Source organism: Narcine bancroftii, chromosome 13 (assembly GCF_036971445.1).
Source record: "Narcine bancroftii isolate sNarBan1 chromosome 13, sNarBan1.hap1, whole genome shotgun sequence".
In the NCBI taxonomy this organism is placed as follows: Eukaryota; Metazoa; Chordata; class Chondrichthyes; order Torpediniformes; family Narcinidae; genus Narcine; species Narcine bancroftii.
In genome coordinates, this window is record NC_091481.1 from 83,939,598 (window position 1) to 83,961,956 (window position 22,359).

Sequence of the window (22,359 nt, forward strand, 5' to 3'; positions counted from 1 at the left end):
GCCGGGAACGGGTGGCAAGTTTGCGGTCGGGGCATCAGGAGCTCGGATGGGCAGGTAGTCAAGGTGAGGATTTGCAGTTGGGACGTTGGGAGCTCAGGTGGGCAGGTGGCTGGGGCGAGGATCCGTGGTCGGGACATTGGGAACACGGATGGGTGGACGGACAAGGCGTCGGCAGCTCAGAAGGGCGGGCGATTGGGTCCAAAATTAAGTGTTCGACTTTCACCCAGGATTGACTATTGCACGTGTATATGCGGTAAATATTTCAGGCTCTGGGATCCTTTGTCCAAATTTGTAAAGGACTTAACTTGCTTTATTTGAAATAGGGACAATCATGGGGATTGAGAATAATCTGAGAAGCTGAACGTAGGACATCAAGGCTAACTGGAAGGACTAAAGCAGAAGGACATCAAAGCTAAGTGGAAGGACTAAAGCAGAAGGACATCAAGGCTAAATGGAAGGACTAAAGTACAAGGACATCAAGGCTAAGTGGAAGGACTAAAGTAGAAGGACATCAAGGCTAAGTGGAAGGACTAAAGCGGAAGGACATCAAGGCTAAGTGGAAGGACTAAAGCGGAAGGACATCAAGGCTAAGTGGAAGGACTAAAGCGGAAGGACATCAAGGCTAAGTGGAAGGACTAAAGCAGAAGGACATCAAGGCTAAGTAGAAGGACTAAAGCAGAAGGACATCAAGGCTAAGTGGAAGGACTAAAGCAGAAGGACATCAAGGCTAAGTAGAAGGACTAAAGCAGAAGGACATCAAGGCTAAGTGGAAGGACTAAAGCAGAAGGACATCAAGGCTAAGTGGAAGGACTAAAGCAGAAGGACATCAAGGCTAAGTGGAAGGACTAAAGTAGAAGGACATCATTGGCACTGAGGAGTAAAACCCAAAATTCTGCAGATGCCGCAGTTGAAGTTGAAAAAAATACAATGCTGGAGAAACTCAGCAGGTCGATCAGTGACACTTTATAGAGCAAGGATAAAGATGCAGAACCAACGTTTCAGGCCTGAGCCCTTTATCAAGGTGTGAGCAAAATGTAAGCAGGAGCTTGAACAAAATGGTGGGGGAGAGAGGCAGGGGGAGGAGCATGGTCCCACAGGCAGGAGGTGATAAGGGAAGGAGGCCACAGCAGCAAGCGGCGGGGGGGGGGGGGTGGTGGCTCCGTGAATGGAGAGGGAGGGGGAGTTGCAGTAAAAGAAGCAGCAGGATGGGGATGGGAAAGAGAGGAAGAACGGGGAGTGGGCTAGCAGAAACCAGAGAAGTTGGTGTTGATGCCATCCGGTTGGAGAAGGCCCAGACGGAGTATTGGGAGTTGCTTCTCCAATATACGGATGGCCTTGGTTTGACAGTGCGTCAGGCCATAGGCAGACATGTCGGTGTGGGAGTGGGGCACAGAATTGAAATAGGTGGCCACTGGGAGATCCCTGTCATTGATCCGAAGAGTTGAAGGTGCCCTTCTGTCCATATCCTATCATCTCTTGGCCCCTCCCCAGTCCCTCCTCTTTCTTCCCGCCCCCGCCATTGTTATGCTTGCTCTCTCCCATTCTCACCTCAGAATCTAAAGAGCCCCTCCCCAGACCATTGCCTACCATTTCTCTCCATGTACCCTGCCTGCCCCGCTGAGTATTTCTGCTTCTCACAGATTCCTGCCTGCTATGTTTCTCCAGCCCCATAACTTTCCTCAGTAATTCCCTGAATCCCTGCAATTCATTCCTAGACTCTGTGACATCGAAGGAAGCCAGCTGCCTCATCAAATTACTCCCAGCATCAGTCCCATTCCCACACATGTTTCCTTGCAACCTATTCTCTTATTTAAATGCAAGCAATTGTAGCATATGCTGCCATTCAGGAGGACTTGGGAGTACTGATGCATGAATCGCAGAAGCAGGCTATCAAGAAGGCAAATGGAATGTTGGCCTTCATTGCTGGAGGGATTGAATTTAAGAGCAGGGAGCTCCTGCTGCAACTATACAAGGTCCTGGTGAGGAAACATCTGGAGAACTGTGTGCGGTTCTGGTCTCCTTACTTGAGGAGGGATGGACTGGCTTTGGAGGCGGCGCAAAGGAGGTTCACCAGGTTGATTCCAAAGATGAGGGGGTTGGCCCATGAGGAGAGATTGAGGAGGACTGTACTCGCTGGAATTTAGAGGAATGAGAGGGTATTTTATAGAAATGTATAAAATTATGAAAGGCATAGATAAGATAGAGGTAGCCAAGTTGTTCCCAATGGTGGAGGGAGACCAGATCTAGGGGACATAGCATCAAGATTCAGGGGAGTAGATTTAGGACAGAGAATGAGGAGGAACTGTTTTTCCCAGAGGATGGTGAATCTATGGAATTTGCTGCCCATTGAAGCAGTGAAGGTGACCTCAGTAAATACATTTAGGATAAGGTTGGATAGATTTTTACATAGTAGGGGAATTAAGGGATGTGGGGAAAAGCGAGGTAGGTGGAGATTAGCCTCTCCTCAGCCATAATCACATTACAAGGAGGAGCAGGCTTGATGGGCCAAATGGCCTACCCCTGCTCCTATTTAGGTTCTTATGTTCCACCTGCCAGTGAACTCCGACTTAACCTCCCACTTTACGCCATTTCCTCCACAACCCAGCGACCCTTTGGGACGCAGGAAAAAATGGGAGCAGAGGAGGGGACGGCCACACAGATGTGGGGGGGGGCGGCGTACAAACCCCACACACCCAGCACCCGGGGCTGCAAGGCAGCAGGGCCCCTGTACTTACCTTCCCCTCACCTTCACCTTCCGACGAGCTGCTGGAGCTGGAGGAGGGAGCATCTTCCTCCTGTGGGGAAAGTTCAAGGGTATTTACCATCCGATTGTGCAAGTATACCCCAATGTTCTCCGGTCCTTGGAGACCAGGAGAGAGTAGGAACATCAGAATAGAGGCCACCCACACCATTTCTAATCAGCCACACGCCTGAATCTCTCTCCAACACCAACCAACCATAAACAACCAAACGATCTTTTACACTGTTGAAACATCACTATTTTTTTTTTTTTTTTTTTACACGAACTGCAACTGTGTATAGTAAACCCCTGGTATCCGGCACCTATGGAGATTGTTAGATGCTAGATGAACAAGTTTTCTGGTTGCTTGAGACCGACCCCAACAATGCAGAACTAATACATCTGCATTAAGAGTAAACAGGTTAAAAGGCAAAAATCCTGCACTTACACTGAAGAAACTTCATTTGCACACATTTAACCTTCACTGCATCTGCAGGTTCCTCCCCCTCCATGGAGCCGCCCGAAAGACAAACAATAACATTATAGATAATTAACCCCTCCCTCCCTCCCCCAAGTTTACAGATAAAGTCTTACTAATATACTCACATAGATAAAGACTCTTACTAAGCAGCGATAAGGAGAGCTCTTCATCCTGGGTGATGTCATCACTGTTTCACACAACTTTATTCAAACAGCTGTTACGAGCAAAGCCCGACCAAGGCTGAATATTTGCTCCCACCTTCACCAAAGGTTTTATGTGCTACTTCAGAGAACATTAACTTTTACAATTTAAATTTTTATTTATTCTTATATATTCTAATTTTTAAAAATTTATTTATTCCCCCCCCCCAACCACCCACTTAAGGTTGTCGGTTGTTTAAATAATTCCAGTTAACAGGGATTTTACTGTATATTTATCTAACCCTTTTCATTTATTATTTCTTTTTTCTGTCCAATGCCACATTGAGGTGGATTTATATTATTGTAGTTGGTGTATCGAACAATTCCTGTGAACTCAGCCTGCGTCATCACGGGGACCAGTCTTCACTCCGTCGAGGACATCTACAAGAGGCGGTGTCTCAAGAAAGCAGCCTCTATCCTCAAGGACCCCCTCCACCCAGGCCAGGCCCTCTTTACTCTAAGGGAGGTACAGGAGCCTGAAGATGAGCACTCAGCGGCACAAGGACGGTTTCATTCCCTCTGCCATCAGATTCTTGAGTGGACAATGAACTACAGACATGAGCTCATTTTCTTGCCCTACTTGTTTAATTTGGAAATGTGATTTCCAGCAATATTTGGACCTGTGGCCTCTGTCGGTCATTGTCCGCCACGAGTGCCATGCCTCTGGTAGTAGCTGGAGCGGCCTCGCCAGGGCAGAGTTGTTTGTTGTCCATGCCATGGCTCCCCCACCACCCCCCCCCCCCCCCACAACCACCCCACTCCATGCTAATGACAGGTCCAAAGGAACGACAAAGGTTGGTACAGTTTGGTGCCAGCAGCATCGCAGGAGTTGCCGAGCTGGTGCTGAGTACAGCATCTGCTGCCTTTGGGACACCGACGTCCAATTTTTCCCCTTCGGGGTTACTCCCAAAGCCTTTCCCATGAGCGGGCATAGCCACAATCTTTTCCCTCTCCTAGATAAGTTACCATCCGTGGTGTACGAGCCCCATCTGCCCGAAGCAATTGGTTCTAAGGAGCCTTTTCCCCTTCTTCGGTCAGCGAGAACAGCTCCACTGGACCTAAGCCACTATGAAGGCCAGGAGTTGGACTCGGTCGTCAGAGGCTGTTTGAGTCGCCCGCCAGGAGGAGCATTTGTGTAGCAGTGGGAGCTCGTCCCCACGACCACCCTTCGGCCATGACAACCTTTAGAGCCTGTAACGCTACTGCACAACACCGAATTTCATGACACGTTCACAACAACAAATTCTGATTGTGTGTGACTGCAGCAAGTAGGAATCTCAGGGCATAGGACAGTGGCTTTCAACCTTGATTCCCCCACTTACATACCACCACAAGTATATCCTTACTAACCACCGAGCACTTACAGCATACTGCAGGACAATAAACTCTCAGACTCAAATATTAAGGGAAGGCATTCCCTGCACAAAGGGCCCATGGTGAGTTGCTTCCACTTGTAGCTTCGAACCCTCCAGTAATACAGCCTGAAAACACAGCCCACTGAGTGAGGTACTTCCATCAAGCCCCCATTTTTAATTTTAATCCCATCTTAACTCCTTTTATTTGCCGCACATTCCCATCAACTCCCCCCAGATTCCACCACTACAAAAAAGTACACCTTCATCTACTGCCCAACTAATTGGCGAATCCCCCATGAACATGGATCCAGGCCAACATTTCGAATGTTGAAAGGCGTGGACAGAGTGGGTGTAGAAAGGTTGTTTTCCATGATGGGAGAGTCTAGGATAGAGGTTCTCAACCTTTTTCTTTCCGCTCACATTCCACCTTAAGCTTTCCCTTATTAACCACAGAGCACTGGCATCACGGGGAAGGGGTGTAGACACTCGGTCCATGGCTGGGGTTGGGGAGGGAGGGGGTGTCACCAATGCTAGTGATACCACTACCGCAGAGCACCTACAGCATCCTATGCCTTAGCTCAGTGCTTCTCAACCTTTCTCTTTCCACCCACATCCCACTAAGTGCCATCGGGGCTCTGTGATTAGTCAGGGATTGCTTAAGGTGGGATGTGGGTGGGAAGGGAAGGTTGAGAATCACTGCTCCAGATCCAATTGTTACTGAAATATTTTGCTTGAGAAAAATGGTCATTGGCCCATTTCCTTTGGAGTTGTGAAACCCTGCACATAACGAGTCAATGAGGGACGATTAAAACAGTGGTTTTCAAACTTTTCCTTTTCACCCACATCCCACCTTAAGCAATCCCTTACTAATCACAGAGCACCGATGGCCTAGGGATTACTTAAAGTGGGACGTGAGTGGAAAGGAAAAGGTCGAAAACCACTGGAGTAGATGTAGAAAGGTTGATAGGAGAGTCTAGACAATGGTTCTCAACCTTTTTCTTTCCACCTTAGGTATTCTCTTACTAACCACAGAGCACTGGCGTCACAAGAGGGTGCGGGGGGAGCAGACAGTCAGTCCATGGTGGGGGGTGGGGGGGAGAGGTGACACCACGAGTTAGTGCACCGGGTGACACCAACCCAAGGGACGCCACTGTCCACAGGGCACCCACAGCATCCTATGGCTTAAGTATTGTGTGTTAGTAAGGGTTCACTTAAGGTAGTATGTGAGTGGGGGAAAGAAATGTTGAGAAGCACAGTGTCTGGGACAAGAGGGCACACGTCGAGAATTTTTTTTTGCTGCAGTTGGTTGTGGAGGCCAGATCATTTAAGACAGAGATTGATAGCCAGGGGTTCAAAGGTGAGAAGGCCGAGCAGTGTAAAAATGGATCAACTCATGAAGGAATGGTGGGGCAGAGTAGATGGGCTGAAGAGCCTTTTTCTGGTCCTACATCTTGCAGTCAACTGCCAACCATCCATTTACATCCTCTCCACCTTCTCATCAACTCTCCCCAGATTCTATCACTCTGCTGTGCACTTGAGATGACTTACACCGGCCAATGAACCCACGAACCTATACATCTTTGGGTCGTGGGAGGCAACTGTCCCGTGCAGTGGCAAGAAGAGCAAGCAGGGTCCACGTAGGCATCATCCGCGGTCTAGACTGAATCAGAATCCGGTCACGAAATTTGCTATGGATTACAGCTCTGTGAGTTCAATAGTTAAAAAATAAATAACTCGTGTAAAAAAAAAAGAGAAAGAAGTGAGATCGTGTCTGTGGTTCGTTGTCGGTTCAGGAATCTGATGGCGGAGGGGAAGAAGCTTGAGACACCGCCTCTTGTAGACGTCCAACCGCCACCCTAACCCTTTACCTTTCTGCATGGCTCGCCGCACTGGTCTCTGGCATCGCTGGCGCCCTCGTGCTTGTTGCTGCTCACTGCCGCCTCGCCCTTGTCGGCAGCCCCTCCAATATCTCCCCGGTTTACGTCGGGGTCACCAGAGCTTCTGTTCGCTGTGGTATCTCCAGCGCCATCACTCAGCTTCACCCCGTGGGCATCACTGGTATCCTCTTCGCTGTGGTAGATGTTCTTGGCAGCTCCATCCTCTGGTACCACAGAGGTCTTGCTACATTCTGATTTCCAACAAAGAGCAGAGGTTAGAACATAGAGCAGTGCAGGCCCTTCAGCGCACAGAGTTAATCTAACCCTTTATTTTTCTTATATCCATGTGCCTCTCTTAATTGTCCCCAATGCCTCCACCACCACGCCTGACACCCACCTCTGTGTAGAAAAAAACACACCTCTGGCAGTGTACCCTAAATATCCCCGCACTCACCTTAAACCAATGTCCTCTGGTATCCAATTTTTCTTTTTAGACACACACAGCATGGTAACAGGCACTACTGGCTCACGAGCCCAAGACGCCCAAATACCCCAATGAACCTACAACCCCTGTACATTTTTGGAGGGTGGGAGGAAGCTGGAGCTCACAGAGGAGATCCCATGCAGGTCACGGGGAGAAGGTTCAAGCTCCTTACAGGCACCGCTGTAGTAGAACCCACTATGCAAACCATGCCGCCCCGTAGTTAGTAGAAATGCCCCGTAGTTAGTAGAAATTCCCGGCTCCCGTGATCCCAGCTTGACCCTGACCTGCAGGGCTGTCTGTGTGGAGTTTGCATGCTCCCCCCACTATTTTGTTGGGCGTCTGGCTTAATTTTGCTCATACCTTGATGAAAGGCTCAAGCTCTGTATCTTTTATCTTTGCTACATAAAGGACACTGTTTGACCTGCTGAGTTCCTCCAGCGTCGGGTTTTTACTTCAACCACGGAGTCTGCAGACTTTCCTGTTTTGCTCCTTGGATACTTTTTTGCCATTAACCTGCACACCAGCGGTACATTTAATCCGCCAACCTGCTCATCTTTGGGGTATGGAAGGAAAATAGAGCTAATGAGGTGGGGGACCCATGTAGTTGCAGAGAGAATGTGCAAACTCCACACAGGCAGTGCCGCTGCTCAGGACCGATCCCAGCATGTTGGAGAGAGCAGCTCTATGAAGCACCACTTTATTTACATGAAATAAAAACGCTCAGAGGATCATTTGCATATTAATGATCAAATTAAGACGTGGGAGGAAGCTGGAGCACCCCTGGGGAGTGGGGGAAGGAACCGATACAATCTCAGTGGGAACGTGCAAACTCAGTAAAGACAGCCCCGCTGTTCAGGATGAAGCTTGGATCGCGGGAGCTGTGCCACATGGAATTTAATTCTCATATTAGATTAGAAATGATTGAGAAGATTATTTAATTGTAAATAAAAAGGGCAGAAACTGAATAACCAGGTCTAATAGTTCGAAAGTACAGAAACAGGACCTTTGGCCCCATGTCCCCATGGTGACGAAGTTGTGTAGATAAGTTATAAAGGCTTGGAAAACATTATTTTTAAAAATGTAATGGGATCTTACAAACTGGAATAAAGACAACGCTGGAGAAACTCAGCAGGTCAAACAGAACCAATGTTTCGGGCACGAGATCTTCATCAAGATGGGCTCAAGCCCGAAACGTTGATTCTGCATCTTTATCTTTGCTGTATAAAGGACACTGTTTGACCTGCTGAGTTTCTCCAGCGTCATGTTTTCAACCACGGTGTGTAGACTTTCCTGTTTTACTCCTGACAATCTGAAAGTCATTACCGGGGTGAAACACAAAAGTCTGCAGTTAAACAAAAAAACACAGAAATGCTGGAGGGGCTCGGCCGGTCTCACCACACCCAAAAGAGGTTAAAAATATATTTCCAATGTTTCGGGCCTGAGCACTTCTTCAAGAAGAAACGCTGGTAATATATCTCTTACCTCCTATGGACGCTGCGAGAGCGGCCGTTCTTAAATACATTACCAGACCACATATCAAAGTTTGGATCTCTCCAAACACGTTTCATGCAACATCGAATTCTCTTGTTTTCTGCTAGTTCTTCCCTCCAGCTCTCCACCCCCTTCCCTCTCCATTCACAGAGATGTCCCCCCCCCCTGTTTACTGGGGAGCCCTCCCTCCTTATTCACCTTTTACCTCCTGCCTGTGGGACCGCGCTCCTCCCCCTCCCCATTTTGTTCAGGCGCCTGCCTACATTATGCTCACACCCTGATGAAGGGCTCAAGCCCAAAACATTAATTATGGATCTTTATTGTTGCCTCAAAGTGCCTGACCTGCTGAGTTCCCCCAGTGCCGTTTTTTTACTTCATCAGCATGTTTCTGAGAGCTTGTTGTCATAAACCTCAGTAGAAATACACCAAGACATTGTACAACCAATGGAAGTTGGCCCCTACAACCTAGGAAACGTGGTAGCAACAGGACCCCACCCTGATAGCGCGCTGGCCCTGTAAATATCCACATCACGATGGGAGCACCGCCTCACTCTTTTCACAGACGCTCCTCCTCTCCCATCTTCCCACACTCAGCCCACCATTTAAAGCTATCATTTTAGAACCAGGAAAGAGAGATCACATAATTGGTCATTCTCGCTCTCTCTCTGACAAAAGCCTTTGGTCTGAAATCTTAAATGTTCCTCCTTCCAAAACCTTTACCCAACTTGCTTAGTTGTTCCAGCAGTTTTTCATTTTGCTTCAGGTTCCCAGTATTTGCATCTTTTTAACCTAAAACGAATCTCTCCCCCCACTTGCTTTTGGTTAAATGATAATTCTCTCCACTGAAGCTTGCTGATCGTTTCCAGAATTTTCCATTTGAAGTGAGCTTGCTACTGCTTGGAGGGATAATTACACAGGACAACAATATTTTTCCGGAAGGTTTGCTTCTTGAGTGGTCACGACGGGCAACTTCAAGCTGAACACCAAGATAATTTCAAATTTGCTGCATCACGTAGGAAATTGGAGAAACGTTAACTTTTATTGAATTTAGCAGGTTTAATCCCATATTGACGCGGACCCAAAATTGTTTTGCCGCTGATTTTCGTTTGTACTCAGCATCCGATTGAGTATCGTCACACCAACAACCAAGGATATGCTTGTGACATTGCTCCTCATTGAGGGCTCAGCGGGGGCCGAGAACCTCAAACTCCTGGGCGTCAACCTCTCTGAGGATCGGTACTGGAGCCTCCACGTCGATGCAATCATCAAGAAGGCCCACCTGCCGCCACTTTGTGAGCGCCCCTCACGGAAACCTACAGCACCTGGCCCCCTCCCCTCCAAGTATCGACCAGCCTGGTGAACTTCCAAGATCAGAATAGGCTATGCTGTCAAATTCCGAAGAATTTTTTAAAAATACGCATCTCTGTTCTAAGTGGAAGCTCTTTAACCCTGAAGTTGCGCTCTCTTGTCCGAGACCAGTGGGTTTCAAACTGCCCCCTAAACTTTAAGTCATCCCTCTGGCATCGGTGCTCGGTGATCAGTAAGGGCTTGCTTAAGGTAGGATGTGGGTGGGAAGGGAAGGTTGAGAATTGCTGCTCTAGACCCAATTATTACTGAAATAAAAATAATGGTATTGGCTCATTTCTTTTGCACTGGAGGTGAATCCACCGCAGTGACTGGGGCAGTGGTTCTCAACCTTTTTCTCCCCACTCACATCCCACTTTAAGTCATCCCTCTGCCATCGGTGCTCTGCGATCAGTAAGGGGTTGCTTAAGGTGGGATGTGGATGGGAAGGTTGAGAACCGTTGCAAATAGGAGGGGGAAAGTTTCTGCTGGCAAATAATTGCTAAGTAGAGGGAGATGAATTGAGGGAGGTGGTCCCCGGGAAGGTACATACATTGGTGGCTGTGGGCGTCGGGATCTCTCGCCCCTCTGTCTGTTCAACATCAAGTCTTGGAGATGCACAGACTTCAGGGGGGGAAACAAGACAGAAAGATCTCCTTCCAATCAGGGATGCAGGAACCCATCCCATTCCCGGGGCAGTTCCATTTCTATAGCTTCCCGCCCAATTCCTCCTGTATCCTTTTCTCCTTCACCCCCGGGTAACCAGGGGCTCGCATTTACTGGAGGAAGGTCCCTCTCTCTGCCGAGCTGCAGTGGTGGTGGTGGGGGTGGGGGGGCGGTGAAGAGACCCTCAGACCGGGCATGGGACGGTCCGGAGTTTAAAGATCCGCGGGTTTGCATCTCGCACTGAATCCAGAGGGCGGTCCAAGTCCCTGCGTTTAAACCACCCCCCCCCCCCACTGCCCCGACCCTTCCCCCCCCCCACTGCCCCGACCCTTCCCCCCCCCCCACTGCCCCGACCCTTCCCCCCCCACTGCCCCGACCCTTCCCCCCCCACTGCCCCGACCCTTCCCCCCCCACTGCCCCGACCCTTCCCCCCCCACTGCCCCGACCCTTCCCCCCCCACTGCCCCGACCCTTCCCCCCCCCCACTGCCCCGACCCTTCCCCCCCCCCCACTGCCCCGACCCTTCCCCCCCCCCACTGCCCCGACCCTTCCCCCCCCCCCACTGCCCCGACCCTTCCCCCCCCCCACTGCCCCGACCCTCCCCCCCCCACTGCCCCGACCCTTCCCCCCCCACTGCCCCGACCCTTCCCCCCCCACTGCCCCGACCCTTCCCCCCCCACTGCCCCGACCCTTCCCCCCCCACTGCCCCGACCCTTCCCCCCCCACTGCCCCGACCCCCCCCCACTGCCCCGACCCCCCCCCACTGCCCCGACCCTTTTCCCCCCCCACTGCCCCGACCCTTCCCCCCCCACTGCCCCGACCCCCCCCCACTGCCCCGACCCCCCCCCACTGCCCCGACCCTTCCCCCCCCCCACTGCCCCGACCCTTCCCCCCCCCCCACTGCCCCGACCCTTCCCCCCCCCCCACTGCCCCGACCCTCCTCCCCCCCCTCTGCCCCAACCCTTCCCCCTTACCTAGAGCCATGGTGAGCGGCGGGTTCGGCCTCGGGCTGTCGTTGCTTTATATATAGGGCAGGGGGGCGGGCTTTGAGACTCCAACTTCATTCACACGATTTCTGTTAGAGAAACATTACTCCCACCATCAGCCGACGATGCCCCCGGCTCTAAATTTGCTGAACACCGTTGCAAATAGGAAGGGGAAAGTTTCTGCTCGCAAATAAAGGTCTCCTTTCACTGCCCTCCTCCGCACGCCACCAACGATTCGATCCAGACACCCCTCCGGTGCTGTCGGTGTGGAGTTTGCACGTTCTTCCCGCGCCGCCGCCTGCGTGGAGTTTGCACGTTCTTCTCTGAACTCCGGTTTCGTCCCACGTGGAACGGCACAATCAAGGAAACTTCGCCCGCTCCACGGGCCGCCTGAAAAGGGACGGGGCAGGGATTTGGAGTCGATTCCTGCCCCGCGGTTTATCCTGCAGGACCCGACCCCAGCAACTTTTCGGTGTAAATCCTCCCGGAAAAGTTCGTGGCTGGTCATCCAGGGACTTGCAGTCCTAATAAAAACATTAAAACGAGAATTGGCTGGCTGCATATTCTTCCTGGCAAGTGGGATGAGGGTTTCCCAAACTTTTTCCTTCCACTCACGTCCCACTTTAAGTAATCCCTATGCCACAGGTGCTCTGTGATTAGTAAGGGATTACTGTACCTAATAAGGTCACCCCTTACCTAATAGGCCTGCATCTGATAGCTGAGATGGTCTGATCTGGAAAGATCAGGGGGTTCAGGACTGGTCAGCACTTGGAGGGGAGACCGCCTGGGGACATCAGGCGCTGTCGGTTTCTGTGAGGGACGCTGGACAAAGTGGGGACTCTGTCTGCCTTACGGTGGACAAAAGTTAAAGAATTTCATGTAGGTTACATTCTAAATGTAGTGTTATGTGACAACAATGGAAGCCTTACATTTACTTTAGGGGGGAATGTGAGAGGCAAGAAAGTTTGAAACCCACTGTTCTAATCGTCCCTCATGGACTCGTTATGTGCACGGTTTCAGTACTCCAAAGGAAATGGCCCAATGACCATTTTTCTCAAGCAAAACATTTCAGTAACGATTGGGTCTAGAGCAGTGATTCTCAACCTTCCCTTCCCACTCACTTCCCACCTTAAGCAATCTCTTACTAATCACAGAGCACCAATGGCCTAGGCAATACTTAAAGTGTGAGTGGAAAGAAAAAGTTTGGGGAATACTGGTATAGATGGTTAGTATGAACTTGGTGGGTTGAATGGCCTTTTAGACCCATAGAACACTACAGCACAGAAACTGGCCCCTTGGCCCTTCTAGACTGTGCTGAACCATTTTTCTGCCTAGTCCCACTGACCTGCACCTCGCCCTCCCATCCCTGTCCAAAGTCTTAGTTAAAATTCAGCCCATGTTCACCACTTCAGCCACACTGTGTGAAGAAGTTTCCCCCCTCTTGTGGTATTTAGCTGGGAGTCGGACTTCCACAAAACCGCTGTACACTTCCTGGCTTCCGCCAAAGCGACCTTCCCAGGCAACATTTGGAGTTTGGTCAGTCTAAATGCATTTCTCCCAAGTGGAACAGCTCCAGGCCCTGTGGAAAATCCAGTCGTAATTTTTTTTTAAAGAATAACCCCAAGTTCTTCCCAAAAAGGTCTCACCTTTGAGCTCAGCCAGGTAGAGTTGTTGAAAGTTCCCACCTCCTCACCACATCTGAAATACATTTTGTAGAAGTCCAACTGCCAGCTAAATACCCCACAATGGAATATGGAAAGGCAGAGTTGCGTTCCCCTGGAGAAAAATCACATATAACCTACAGAGGAAACATGACATGTTCAGTGGAGTATGGCAATCTTACTCGCAGTACATTGGTTCTCAGATAGATTGATCCCCCCCTCCCCTTTAAATAGGGATGTTAAATTACCCCAGAACGGCCAGAGATTATAAAAATGGGACTTGGCGTGGACAACACACCCGCCCCCTTTCTTTTCAGGTTCTTAATTTTCTTTTTCTTTTGAGTTTATTTTCTTTTTAGTGTTTTCTTCAACTGGCATTTCCATTTGTGATTTCTTTTCATTCCAGATCTTGATGGGGGTCGTGTGCCCCATGATGAGTGGGGTCAAGTTAAGTTTTTGGAATGTATTTGCTGTGGTGGGTGGGGTGAGAAACAAATACTGACCTTAGGCATGAATATGTACATAAAAGGCTTTGTTTATTGGATTTTGTAAGTCTGAAAACTAAAATTAAATATTCAAAAAAAAAAGCTTCCCCCTCTACCCATGTGTGGGTAAGTTGCTGTGTGGTGTGGCTCTATGGGCCTGTTCATATCCAGGGGAGCTCACCAAAACGGCATTAAGGAGTTCTCGCGAGGCCTGACCTTGGTGGCCGCTGTGTCGTGTTTGGCGCTGTACAATTGATGTCCTGGCTAATAAAGATAATACAATTTTTTTTCATATTATCAACTGAAATCATAAGCTATCGTTATCTTGGGGTTGTGGGGCTGTTCAATGAGCGAATGGCGAGGACAGCGCTGCTAACATGGCGAGGACAGCGCTGCTAACATGGCGAGGACAGCGCTGCTAACATGGCGAGGACAGCGCTGCTAACATGGCGAGGACAGCGCTGCTAACATGGCGAGGACAGCGCTGCTAACACCATTACAACACTTTCGCATCACCTGGGCACAAGTCCAGTTAAAAAAAGAAAAAAAAAGAACTTAAATAATTTTTAAAAGGGAAATTAGATGCAAATTTAAGACTCACGGAACAAAGCCAATTTGAATATTTAATTACAGATACATATATTTTGTATATAATAAATTTGTATATAAAAATTATTTTGTATATTTTGAAATTTATATGTATATAAAATTACAAGATACTATGGGGGGAAAAAACTACATCAAAACAAAGATATAGGAAAAAGATTTAAATACGCAAATTCAAGAAGAACTTTGGTCAAGATTGTGTAACAAATACAATGTTAGATTATCACTGGTACAGTATAATGTTTTACATCAATTATACTATATTCCATAAAACTTAAATGGACTTGACTCAAATTATTCCGATAAATATTTTAGATGTAACAAGGAAGTAGGGACCATTCTACATTTAGCTTGGTCCTGTGTTAAAGTGGAAACATTTTGGAAAGATTTGAGTGTATTATTAGTTCAAATTATGAAGATAAAAATTTACAAAAAGACCCGAGAATATTTTTTCTTGGTGATTATACACGAAGCAGATATAGAATTGAAGTTAGATAAATATCAAGTACAGTTTTTGAGAATAGCGGTAGCAAAAAAAAAGTGGGAGTATCGTGGAAGACAGAAACTTTTATAATGGAACACATACAAAATTACACACCATTAGAAAAAAATACTCGTTTAAAGAAACAGATTGGGAACTTTTTATAAGATTTGGGAACCATATATGGATGGGGCTTGTTAACAAAAGTCCAACCACCATCCACTCCTCTCAATTAATAATTAGAAGATACAAAATTATGTTAGGGAAATATGAATTAATGTATACTTTAGGTGCTCTTTCTTTTGGGGGGGTTGGGGAGAAAAATAAAAAAAATGTTCTGATCATCTTGTATTGAAGTGTTTTAATGTATTTAACTATTGTTTGTTATTGATACAAGTGATAAATAAAAATTTCAAAAATAAAGAACGGGATGGGGGTGGGGGTGCTGTCCTGAGAGAGCTCCGGGCAGCAACGCTCCCGTGAGCTCTGGCAGTTCTGCACCTCTCTTCGTATCTATAGAGGACATGAAGGTCACATGCTGGCCCCACTGGAAGTTGTTTGGGGGTAAAATTGTGTCATGGTGGTCTGCGGGAGGCAATGCCTTCACGACGACGTTAGGATTTGCTACAAGCTCAGTGTTCCCCCGCGCCTCTTCAAACCAACTGCCACCATTTGCAAGCTTTGGAAATTGGCCAAGTCCCCACCCCCTTGCACACCGTCATGTAGGATTAATGCACCATTCAAACTTCTGGAAAACGATTTCAGCCATTGTCACGATTGATCTCGTTAAAATATTGGAAAATGAGATTGACCGTATTTATAATTGACCTTGTTACTGATGTTTTTACACCCTTTAGACTCCGTGTACTTGTTTTCAGGGGGTACCAACAAACGCATGCACTCCATTTCCCCATTTTCCAGGACTGGTTCGCACTGTTGTTTACCCATGGATCCAGTATACGCTATGAAAGGATAAAATGATCGGGAGTCCAAAGGGTTAAATCCAAAATGGTCACCAAGAGAGAAGTGATCTTTTTGTGTGTAGTGACTGGGTAGCACATAACACTAAGATTTGTACCTCAGACCTGGGATAAATAAAACTCTGAAGTCATGGAAGTAGGGCAAAGCCCTTAACTTTGACCACAATTCCGATGTGAACCAACAGTGCTCCCCAGTCCCACTTACACACTGCTGCTCTTGTTATTCCCCAGTGCCCTACATACTTGCCAGGCTTCTTCCTCCACAGGACTAACCAGCTCATGACTGCGGGCATCGCTCCCAGCTCTTCTCACTGCTATTTCAGGTTTTGGCGATTAATGTCAGCAGTGCGTTCACCTGTAGTCTGAATCACAGACAGGACAGATCCTATCACTGGTCAATATTGCATTGGAGGGACAGACCAGTGACAGAGAGAAGTCTAGGCATTGCAAAGCTCCGAAGAACAGCCCATGAGTGAAAGGTCATGACAAGAGGATGGGCACCATCAGAATTTCAGAATTGCAAGTCAGATTCTCATCCAACAATACATATAAATGCCCTTCCTCTCTGAAGGTCTACTATGGTATGGTAAGGGGCACGGCACCCAGAACTCAGAATTTGTCATGAACAGGTCACAAAAATGTCAGCGGTATCTCAGTATATATAAAAAAACATTTCAAAATTAAAAAGTGCCAAAAAAAAGAAAGGGCAGTGTCCGTGGTTCAGGAATCTGATGGTGGAGGGGAAGAAGCCGTCCTTGTGCTGCTGGGCTCCTGGATGGTAGCAGAGTGAAGAGGGCAGGGCCTGGCTGGTGGGGGTTCTTGAGGATAGAGGCCGCTTTCTTAAGGCACCGCCTCATGCAGGTGTCCTCGATGACGACTGGTGCCCGTGATGTCGCAGGCCGAGTTAACAAACCCCTGGAGATTTTTCCTATCCTGAGCGTACCAGTGACTCAGAATGCTCTCCACGGTACATCTGCCCTGCATGAACTGGGAGATCTGGATTACTGAGTTGGTGCCCATTTGCTCGAAGCTGAGTTTAAACAGTCCAGTCTTAATGAGTAAAACTCTATGGTATTAAAGCCTCCTTAACCCTCTCCCTCAAGTCTTGGGGTTGGCTGGAGTATTAATAGTCATCCAGGCAGAATTAGAGATTGCTCCTTTGGGACCAGGATGGAGGGAAGTGGCTGCAGCTGGAGTGTATCTAGTTGTTATAGAGATGGGTTACTTAAAAAAAGAAGTTCCACTCCCAGCTCTAACAGCCCTTGAGGTCAAATATTTTTATTTTAAAACTTCAGCCTCAACATCCTGAATTAGCATCTCAGGGAAAAAAAAAAACCCTTTAGAACCAGTTTTAAATATTTACAGGTTGGCCGACCCAACTATAACAACACACAGAAGCACTCTATGTTCCCTTGTCGAGAGCTTATTTTTCTACTGCAATGTGAAAAGAAGCCCCTTTAATAAAAAATGCACTATTTTACAGGCCCTGCAACTGACTTTAGGGTCTTGAAGGAGAAGATGCAAGGTTTTCTTTGGGGGGGGGCGAAAGAGGAAGGGGCAAACCTTCCCCTCAGTTTGTACAATTGGATATTTCTCTCGAAAGGTGGAGACTGAAATATCCCCCCCCCCCCCCAAGAGATATGGATTTGGAGTTGCTGAATGTTCAGACTGCAGGGTGGGGGGTGTTGGGTGGTTGTGGAGAGGTGGCATTGAGGTCACGAGTGGATCCTGATCTTGTTGGAGCAGGATTGAGGGGCAGATGGGGCTGTTCCTGTTCTTAAACCTGGGGTCTTATGTTCTTATCATCTGGGCCTTTTAAATCTCTCTGAGGACGAGTTTACAATTATACAAGGGACATGGTTTCCATTCACCTTCTTCAGTTGCAGCGTCCGTACTGGACGGGTGACCCTGTCCATTGATCCGCAGATTCACCTGCCCAGCATTTTTTGTTTTACAACCATAAATTCCAATCTGTAGAATCTGCTCGTGAAAACTCATCCACCATCTGCATCCATGGCTTCACGTGACCCTGAATGGGAGGCGAAACAGGTCCTACACTTTCCCCAAGAGTGACTTGTAGGCTGATGGACAGAAGGAGCACCTTACACTTTTCATCCAGCACCGACCGATCTGTATTTTTTCCCCTTGTATAATCATGAATTCAACATCGACTACGGTTTCAGCTAAAAAGACAGAGCCTTCACCAAAGGAGAAAAGGGGAGGCAACAACTACAATTCAGAGATCACGACAGATGGAGACATGATCGACGGATGGAGACATGATCGACGAATGGAGACATGATCGACGAATGGAGACATGATCGACGAATGGAGACATGATCGACGAATGGAGACATGATCGCCCACACCAAATGGCAAGGCCCCTGAATGAATGACATTGCCTGCTCCATCCCTGCAGGAACTTGCAAAGAAACAGGATGGGGTGGGCAACCAACACCCTTTATCCCCTGCAGGGACAGAAGCAAACACCCGAGGACCCCTGTTTAAAGTGTGGGAAGGAGACATCACAGGTCCTTTTTGTTTTACAGAGTAGTGGGCGCCTGGAGTCCATTGCTGGGGTTGGTGGAGGCTGGTACGATAGGGACATTCAAAACTCTTGGACAAGTACACAGATGCAAGAAACAGAGGGTTATTGGGTGAGAGTTAGGGAAGATTTAGTAGGCTGGTATAACAATGGGGGCTGAAGGGCCTGTCGTGTGCTGCAATTTTCTGTGAAAATGATTCCAAGTGTAAGAGACCAGGAGGTGGCCTGTTCTCCTGAGAGAAGGATCATTCCACATCCTCCCTCCTCAGCTCTAACCTCACTCCCAACAAATAACAGCTCCTTTCTTCGTGAGGGCCGGTGTTTGTGATAGACTGGCTCCTTTTGCCCAGGGAAAAACAAATAGCCTCCCAAAAATACACGGTAACACCGAAAATAAATACACACACATTCCCTGTTGATTTAAAAAAAAGCTCTCGCACAGAAATATGCCCAAATTTACTAGAAAAGGTTCTATTTCACTTTCTCACTGGGATCAGTTTCACAGTTTTTCTGCCGCAGGGAAACACAGACCCTTTTGCGAATGAAACAAAAACGAATAATGATCCAATATATTGAGCTGCCTCGTCAATTTACTTGAACTAAGTGGGACATGTGGGCCACACAATACTCCAATCAGTAAGAACAGGTGTAATGGGCGAACCAAATACATGACCTATGATAGAGGCTGCAATGCTCATTATCTCCCAGAAGAGACCAGTCAGTATAATAATGTCTTAACATCTGTCAGTAAATTCCACAGTACTTATTGCAAATAATTCAAGATTTCTCTATTGTCATGTAATAATACAGAAAATGTATTTTTCCTTCTGCCTGATACAAGGCAGTCAAAAATCGCCATGAGCATTGCCCTGTCCCCTTCGAGATTGGAGAAAGAGAAGCAGAAGAGAGTCCCTTCAGAGTCTATAGCCCCTTTTCCACTGGAACCTTGTCCTAGGAGTTGACGGCCAATTTATCGGTTAAGGGTCCTGTGGAAAAGGGAAACAATCAGCTCGTCAGCGTCAAATGATGGCAAGGATTGACGGCCTCGACCCCCTACTCACATTCCCGGCACCAGATGACGCCGGCGTGCCGATTAAACCAGTGGAGAAAGGACAGGTCGCATCCCTGGTCTATTGTTAAAGGTAGACGCTCCTATCCCTGGGGCTGGTCAGAGGGAAAGCAGTGTCCCGGTTAAAAGGGGCCCCAGTGGAAACATCAGAAGCGGCTTCTTTAACCGGGACACTGCATGGCCAGTGGAAAAAGGGCTAACAAGTGCCCGCGGATCTGCCTCCATCGCTCCCGCAACTTCTGCAGCCGCACCGATTCCTGTTCGACCCATCGGGGACCCGAGCTCTGGATCCAAACCTCCGGCACGATCAGGAGGTCTCCATCAGCGCCCGAGGCCCTTCGGGAGCCCTGCATGCCCTCAGCACCCTCATGAATCCCACTTTGGCCGCAAGTCAAAGTGATCTAACGGCTCCCCTGCTGTAGCTCAAGTTAGCAGCTGTAACTGCACTACCTATCTTTTTTAAAACATTCCCTCAGTACTTCCTCAAAGCGAATTAAATAGAGCTTAACATCATGCCTCAAAATCCTACATCACAAGCCACGTTGGATTCACTGGTATTAAGTGCCATCTGCATTTTAAGGGACTTCTTTTGAAACCAAACTGGATCTGCAGCAGTATTTTAAACCCCTACATTAGGCCCAGGTGCTGGAGTGAAACCAATGTTTTAAGATCTGAATGTTGAAAATATTATGGAAGGAATAATTATCAACACATACACCAACTGGCAACACAGAATGACCCATTCATTTAGCTGATTTCAATCAAGTCACCTCTCCACACTGCTACCAACATCAGGAAGGAGGGAGAGAAGTCAGAAGATAAACACCCAACAGTACAAAACCGGCTTCATATTCCTGAATGGACAGACACTGCCTCACTCTCCTTTCGCGCCAATTTAGTTTTTTAAAAGTGTAATTTATACAAGATGCTCAATTTCTGATTTGAATTTAAACTTTCAAACACGGTGGGGACCCTTTTTAAATCATTTGCAGAATCTCTGATTTAATATGAATGCAGAAGTGTTGACTAATACGGTAATTTGGAATTCTTTCTTCTCCCTGTTTCTGGTAATGGGTTTTTAGAATAAAATATTCCTGTAATACAAGTTTAATTGAGAATGTTGGAGTACCATGGATGAACTGTAATGATCTAAAGGTTATGGGCTGGGTGCGGGTCAATGGGACTAGATGGGAGGTGTTCAGCATGGATTAGAAGGGCTGAACTGGCTTGTTTCTGCAGTGTAATTATATGGCTATATAGGTTATACTTTTTAAAAAAAAGTTTTAATATGTATTTCTAAGTAGTCTATTTTTCAATGTGGAACTTCAATTTTAATTTAAATAAAAATATGGAGAATATTTTACTACTAATCATTTCAGATGGACAAGATGTTTCACTGACCAACTCAAAACTGAATTTCATCTTTTACTTCATTGACGGCGGGACATGCAATGTTGATTAAATGGAAAGATAATACCCCACCTACTCATATACAATGGTTAAATGATAATATCATGCCTTGTTAAACGAGAAAAAAATTAATATGCCATTAACGATTCAAATGTGGGGCCCTTTCAGGGACCGTGACCGCAACCGGAAGTTTTAGGGTTGTTACCCGCTTCGATGCTGCGCCACCTATTTCCAGGTTGTCGCCACACGATACCCACGCTAGTTTTTATCCCCCAGCTTCGTATAGAGGTCAAGGTTTTGAATAAACTTGTTTTTCCTTGTAATTTGCATTTTGATATGTAATTGTATTGTTTAATCTTTGTATTTACGGTAGACTTCAATAAAATGATCTTAAAAAGAATAAACGTAATTTATTTTTTGCATCCATGATATGCTGTAAAATAAATTTTGTGACATGTTCATGATTTGGAGCACAGAAACAGGCCCTACAGTCTGTGCCGACCATTATCCGCCCATTTACAGTAATCTGACATTAAACCCCCACCCAGATTCTACCACTCACCTGCACACAAGGGACACATGAATAACCAGCCAATTAATCTGTAGAGCAGCAGATTTTCTTTTTGGACGTTGAAAAAAACTCTCGCGGTCTCAGGGAGACGGCGCCTGAGACGAAGATTGAACCAGGGCTCCAGTGCTCTCCACTAGGTCCACTGTATTGGTTCAAATGGGCTGAAAGGAGCGGCGGGCTGCAGGTTGTGGGGAGAGCCTGGTGCTTAGAGAAAGGAACCTCTGCAACTAGTCAACATTTCTCCCACGAGTTCAGACAGAAATGTTCACCTTGCTGGCACAATGGTGATTTCTTTTGCCGTGGACGCCAGTGGCCTGCTCACCATTTCTGGTTGGGAATGATTTTTTCCGGGTGGCTAGAAGCAGAGGGGTGGGCAGAAACCTCTGCAAGACTGGAACTGTTATTCTTCAATCCAAGTCCTGAATGGTGCGTGCAGAAACTGAGATGAAGATACAAGTTTTATCAACAGCTGCATGCAACAGAACTGATTTACAGCTGTCATACCAATGGCCTGTTTTTGTTGGAAATTAGGAGAATGGAGGGGGGGGGGGGATGCGGAAGAATCTCATTGAATGTTGAAAGGTGTGGACAGTGGATGTAGAAAGGTCATTTCTCTTGGTGGGAGAGTCTAGGACGGTGGTTCCTAACCTTTTTTGGATGCCATCAGTGCTCTGTGGTTGTTAAGGGATTACTTGAAGTGGTAAGTGAGTGAGGAAAAATGATTGGGAACCACTGGTCTAAGACAGCACAACTTCAGAACTGAAGGGCATCCAGTTCGCGGAGGAATTTCTTCAGCCAGAGGGTGGTAAATCTGTGGACGTTGTCACCGCAGGCAGTTGTGGAGGCCGGGTCATTGAGCACAGACTGATAGGTTCGTGATTAGCCAGGGCATCAAAGGTTATGGGGAGAAGGCTGGGCAGAGTGGGAA

General features: G+C 47.5%; 2 protein-coding genes across 2 annotated transcripts in view; both read right to left on the reverse strand.

Annotated features, from left to right (window-relative positions):
- The window catches only part of LOC138748255 (uncharacterized G-patch domain protein DDB_G0278987-like), a 35,254-nt gene extending 23,618 nt beyond the window's left edge, over nt 1–11,636 (reverse strand). The window contains exons 1-3 of the mRNA XM_069908099.1: nt 11,612–11,636; nt 6,645–6,904; nt 2,736–2,795 (exon numbers count right to left, since the gene is read on the reverse strand). Coding sequence (XP_069764200.1) covers nt 2,736–2,795; nt 6,645–6,904; nt 11,612–11,621 — 330 coding nt within the window. The 5' untranslated portion in view covers nt 11,622–11,636. The remainder of the gene's footprint in view (nt 1–2,735; nt 2,796–6,644; nt 6,905–11,611) is intronic.
- A 9,609-nt stretch (nt 11,637–21,245) lies between these two features.
- Nucleotides 21,246–22,359, reverse strand: part of LOC138748253 (transmembrane protein 87A) — a 54,744-nt gene continuing 53,630 nt past the window's right edge. The window contains exon 22 of the transcript XR_011347904.1: nt 21,246–21,870. The gene's annotated coding sequence lies outside the window, so the exon portion shown is untranslated. The remainder of the gene's footprint in view (nt 21,871–22,359) is intronic.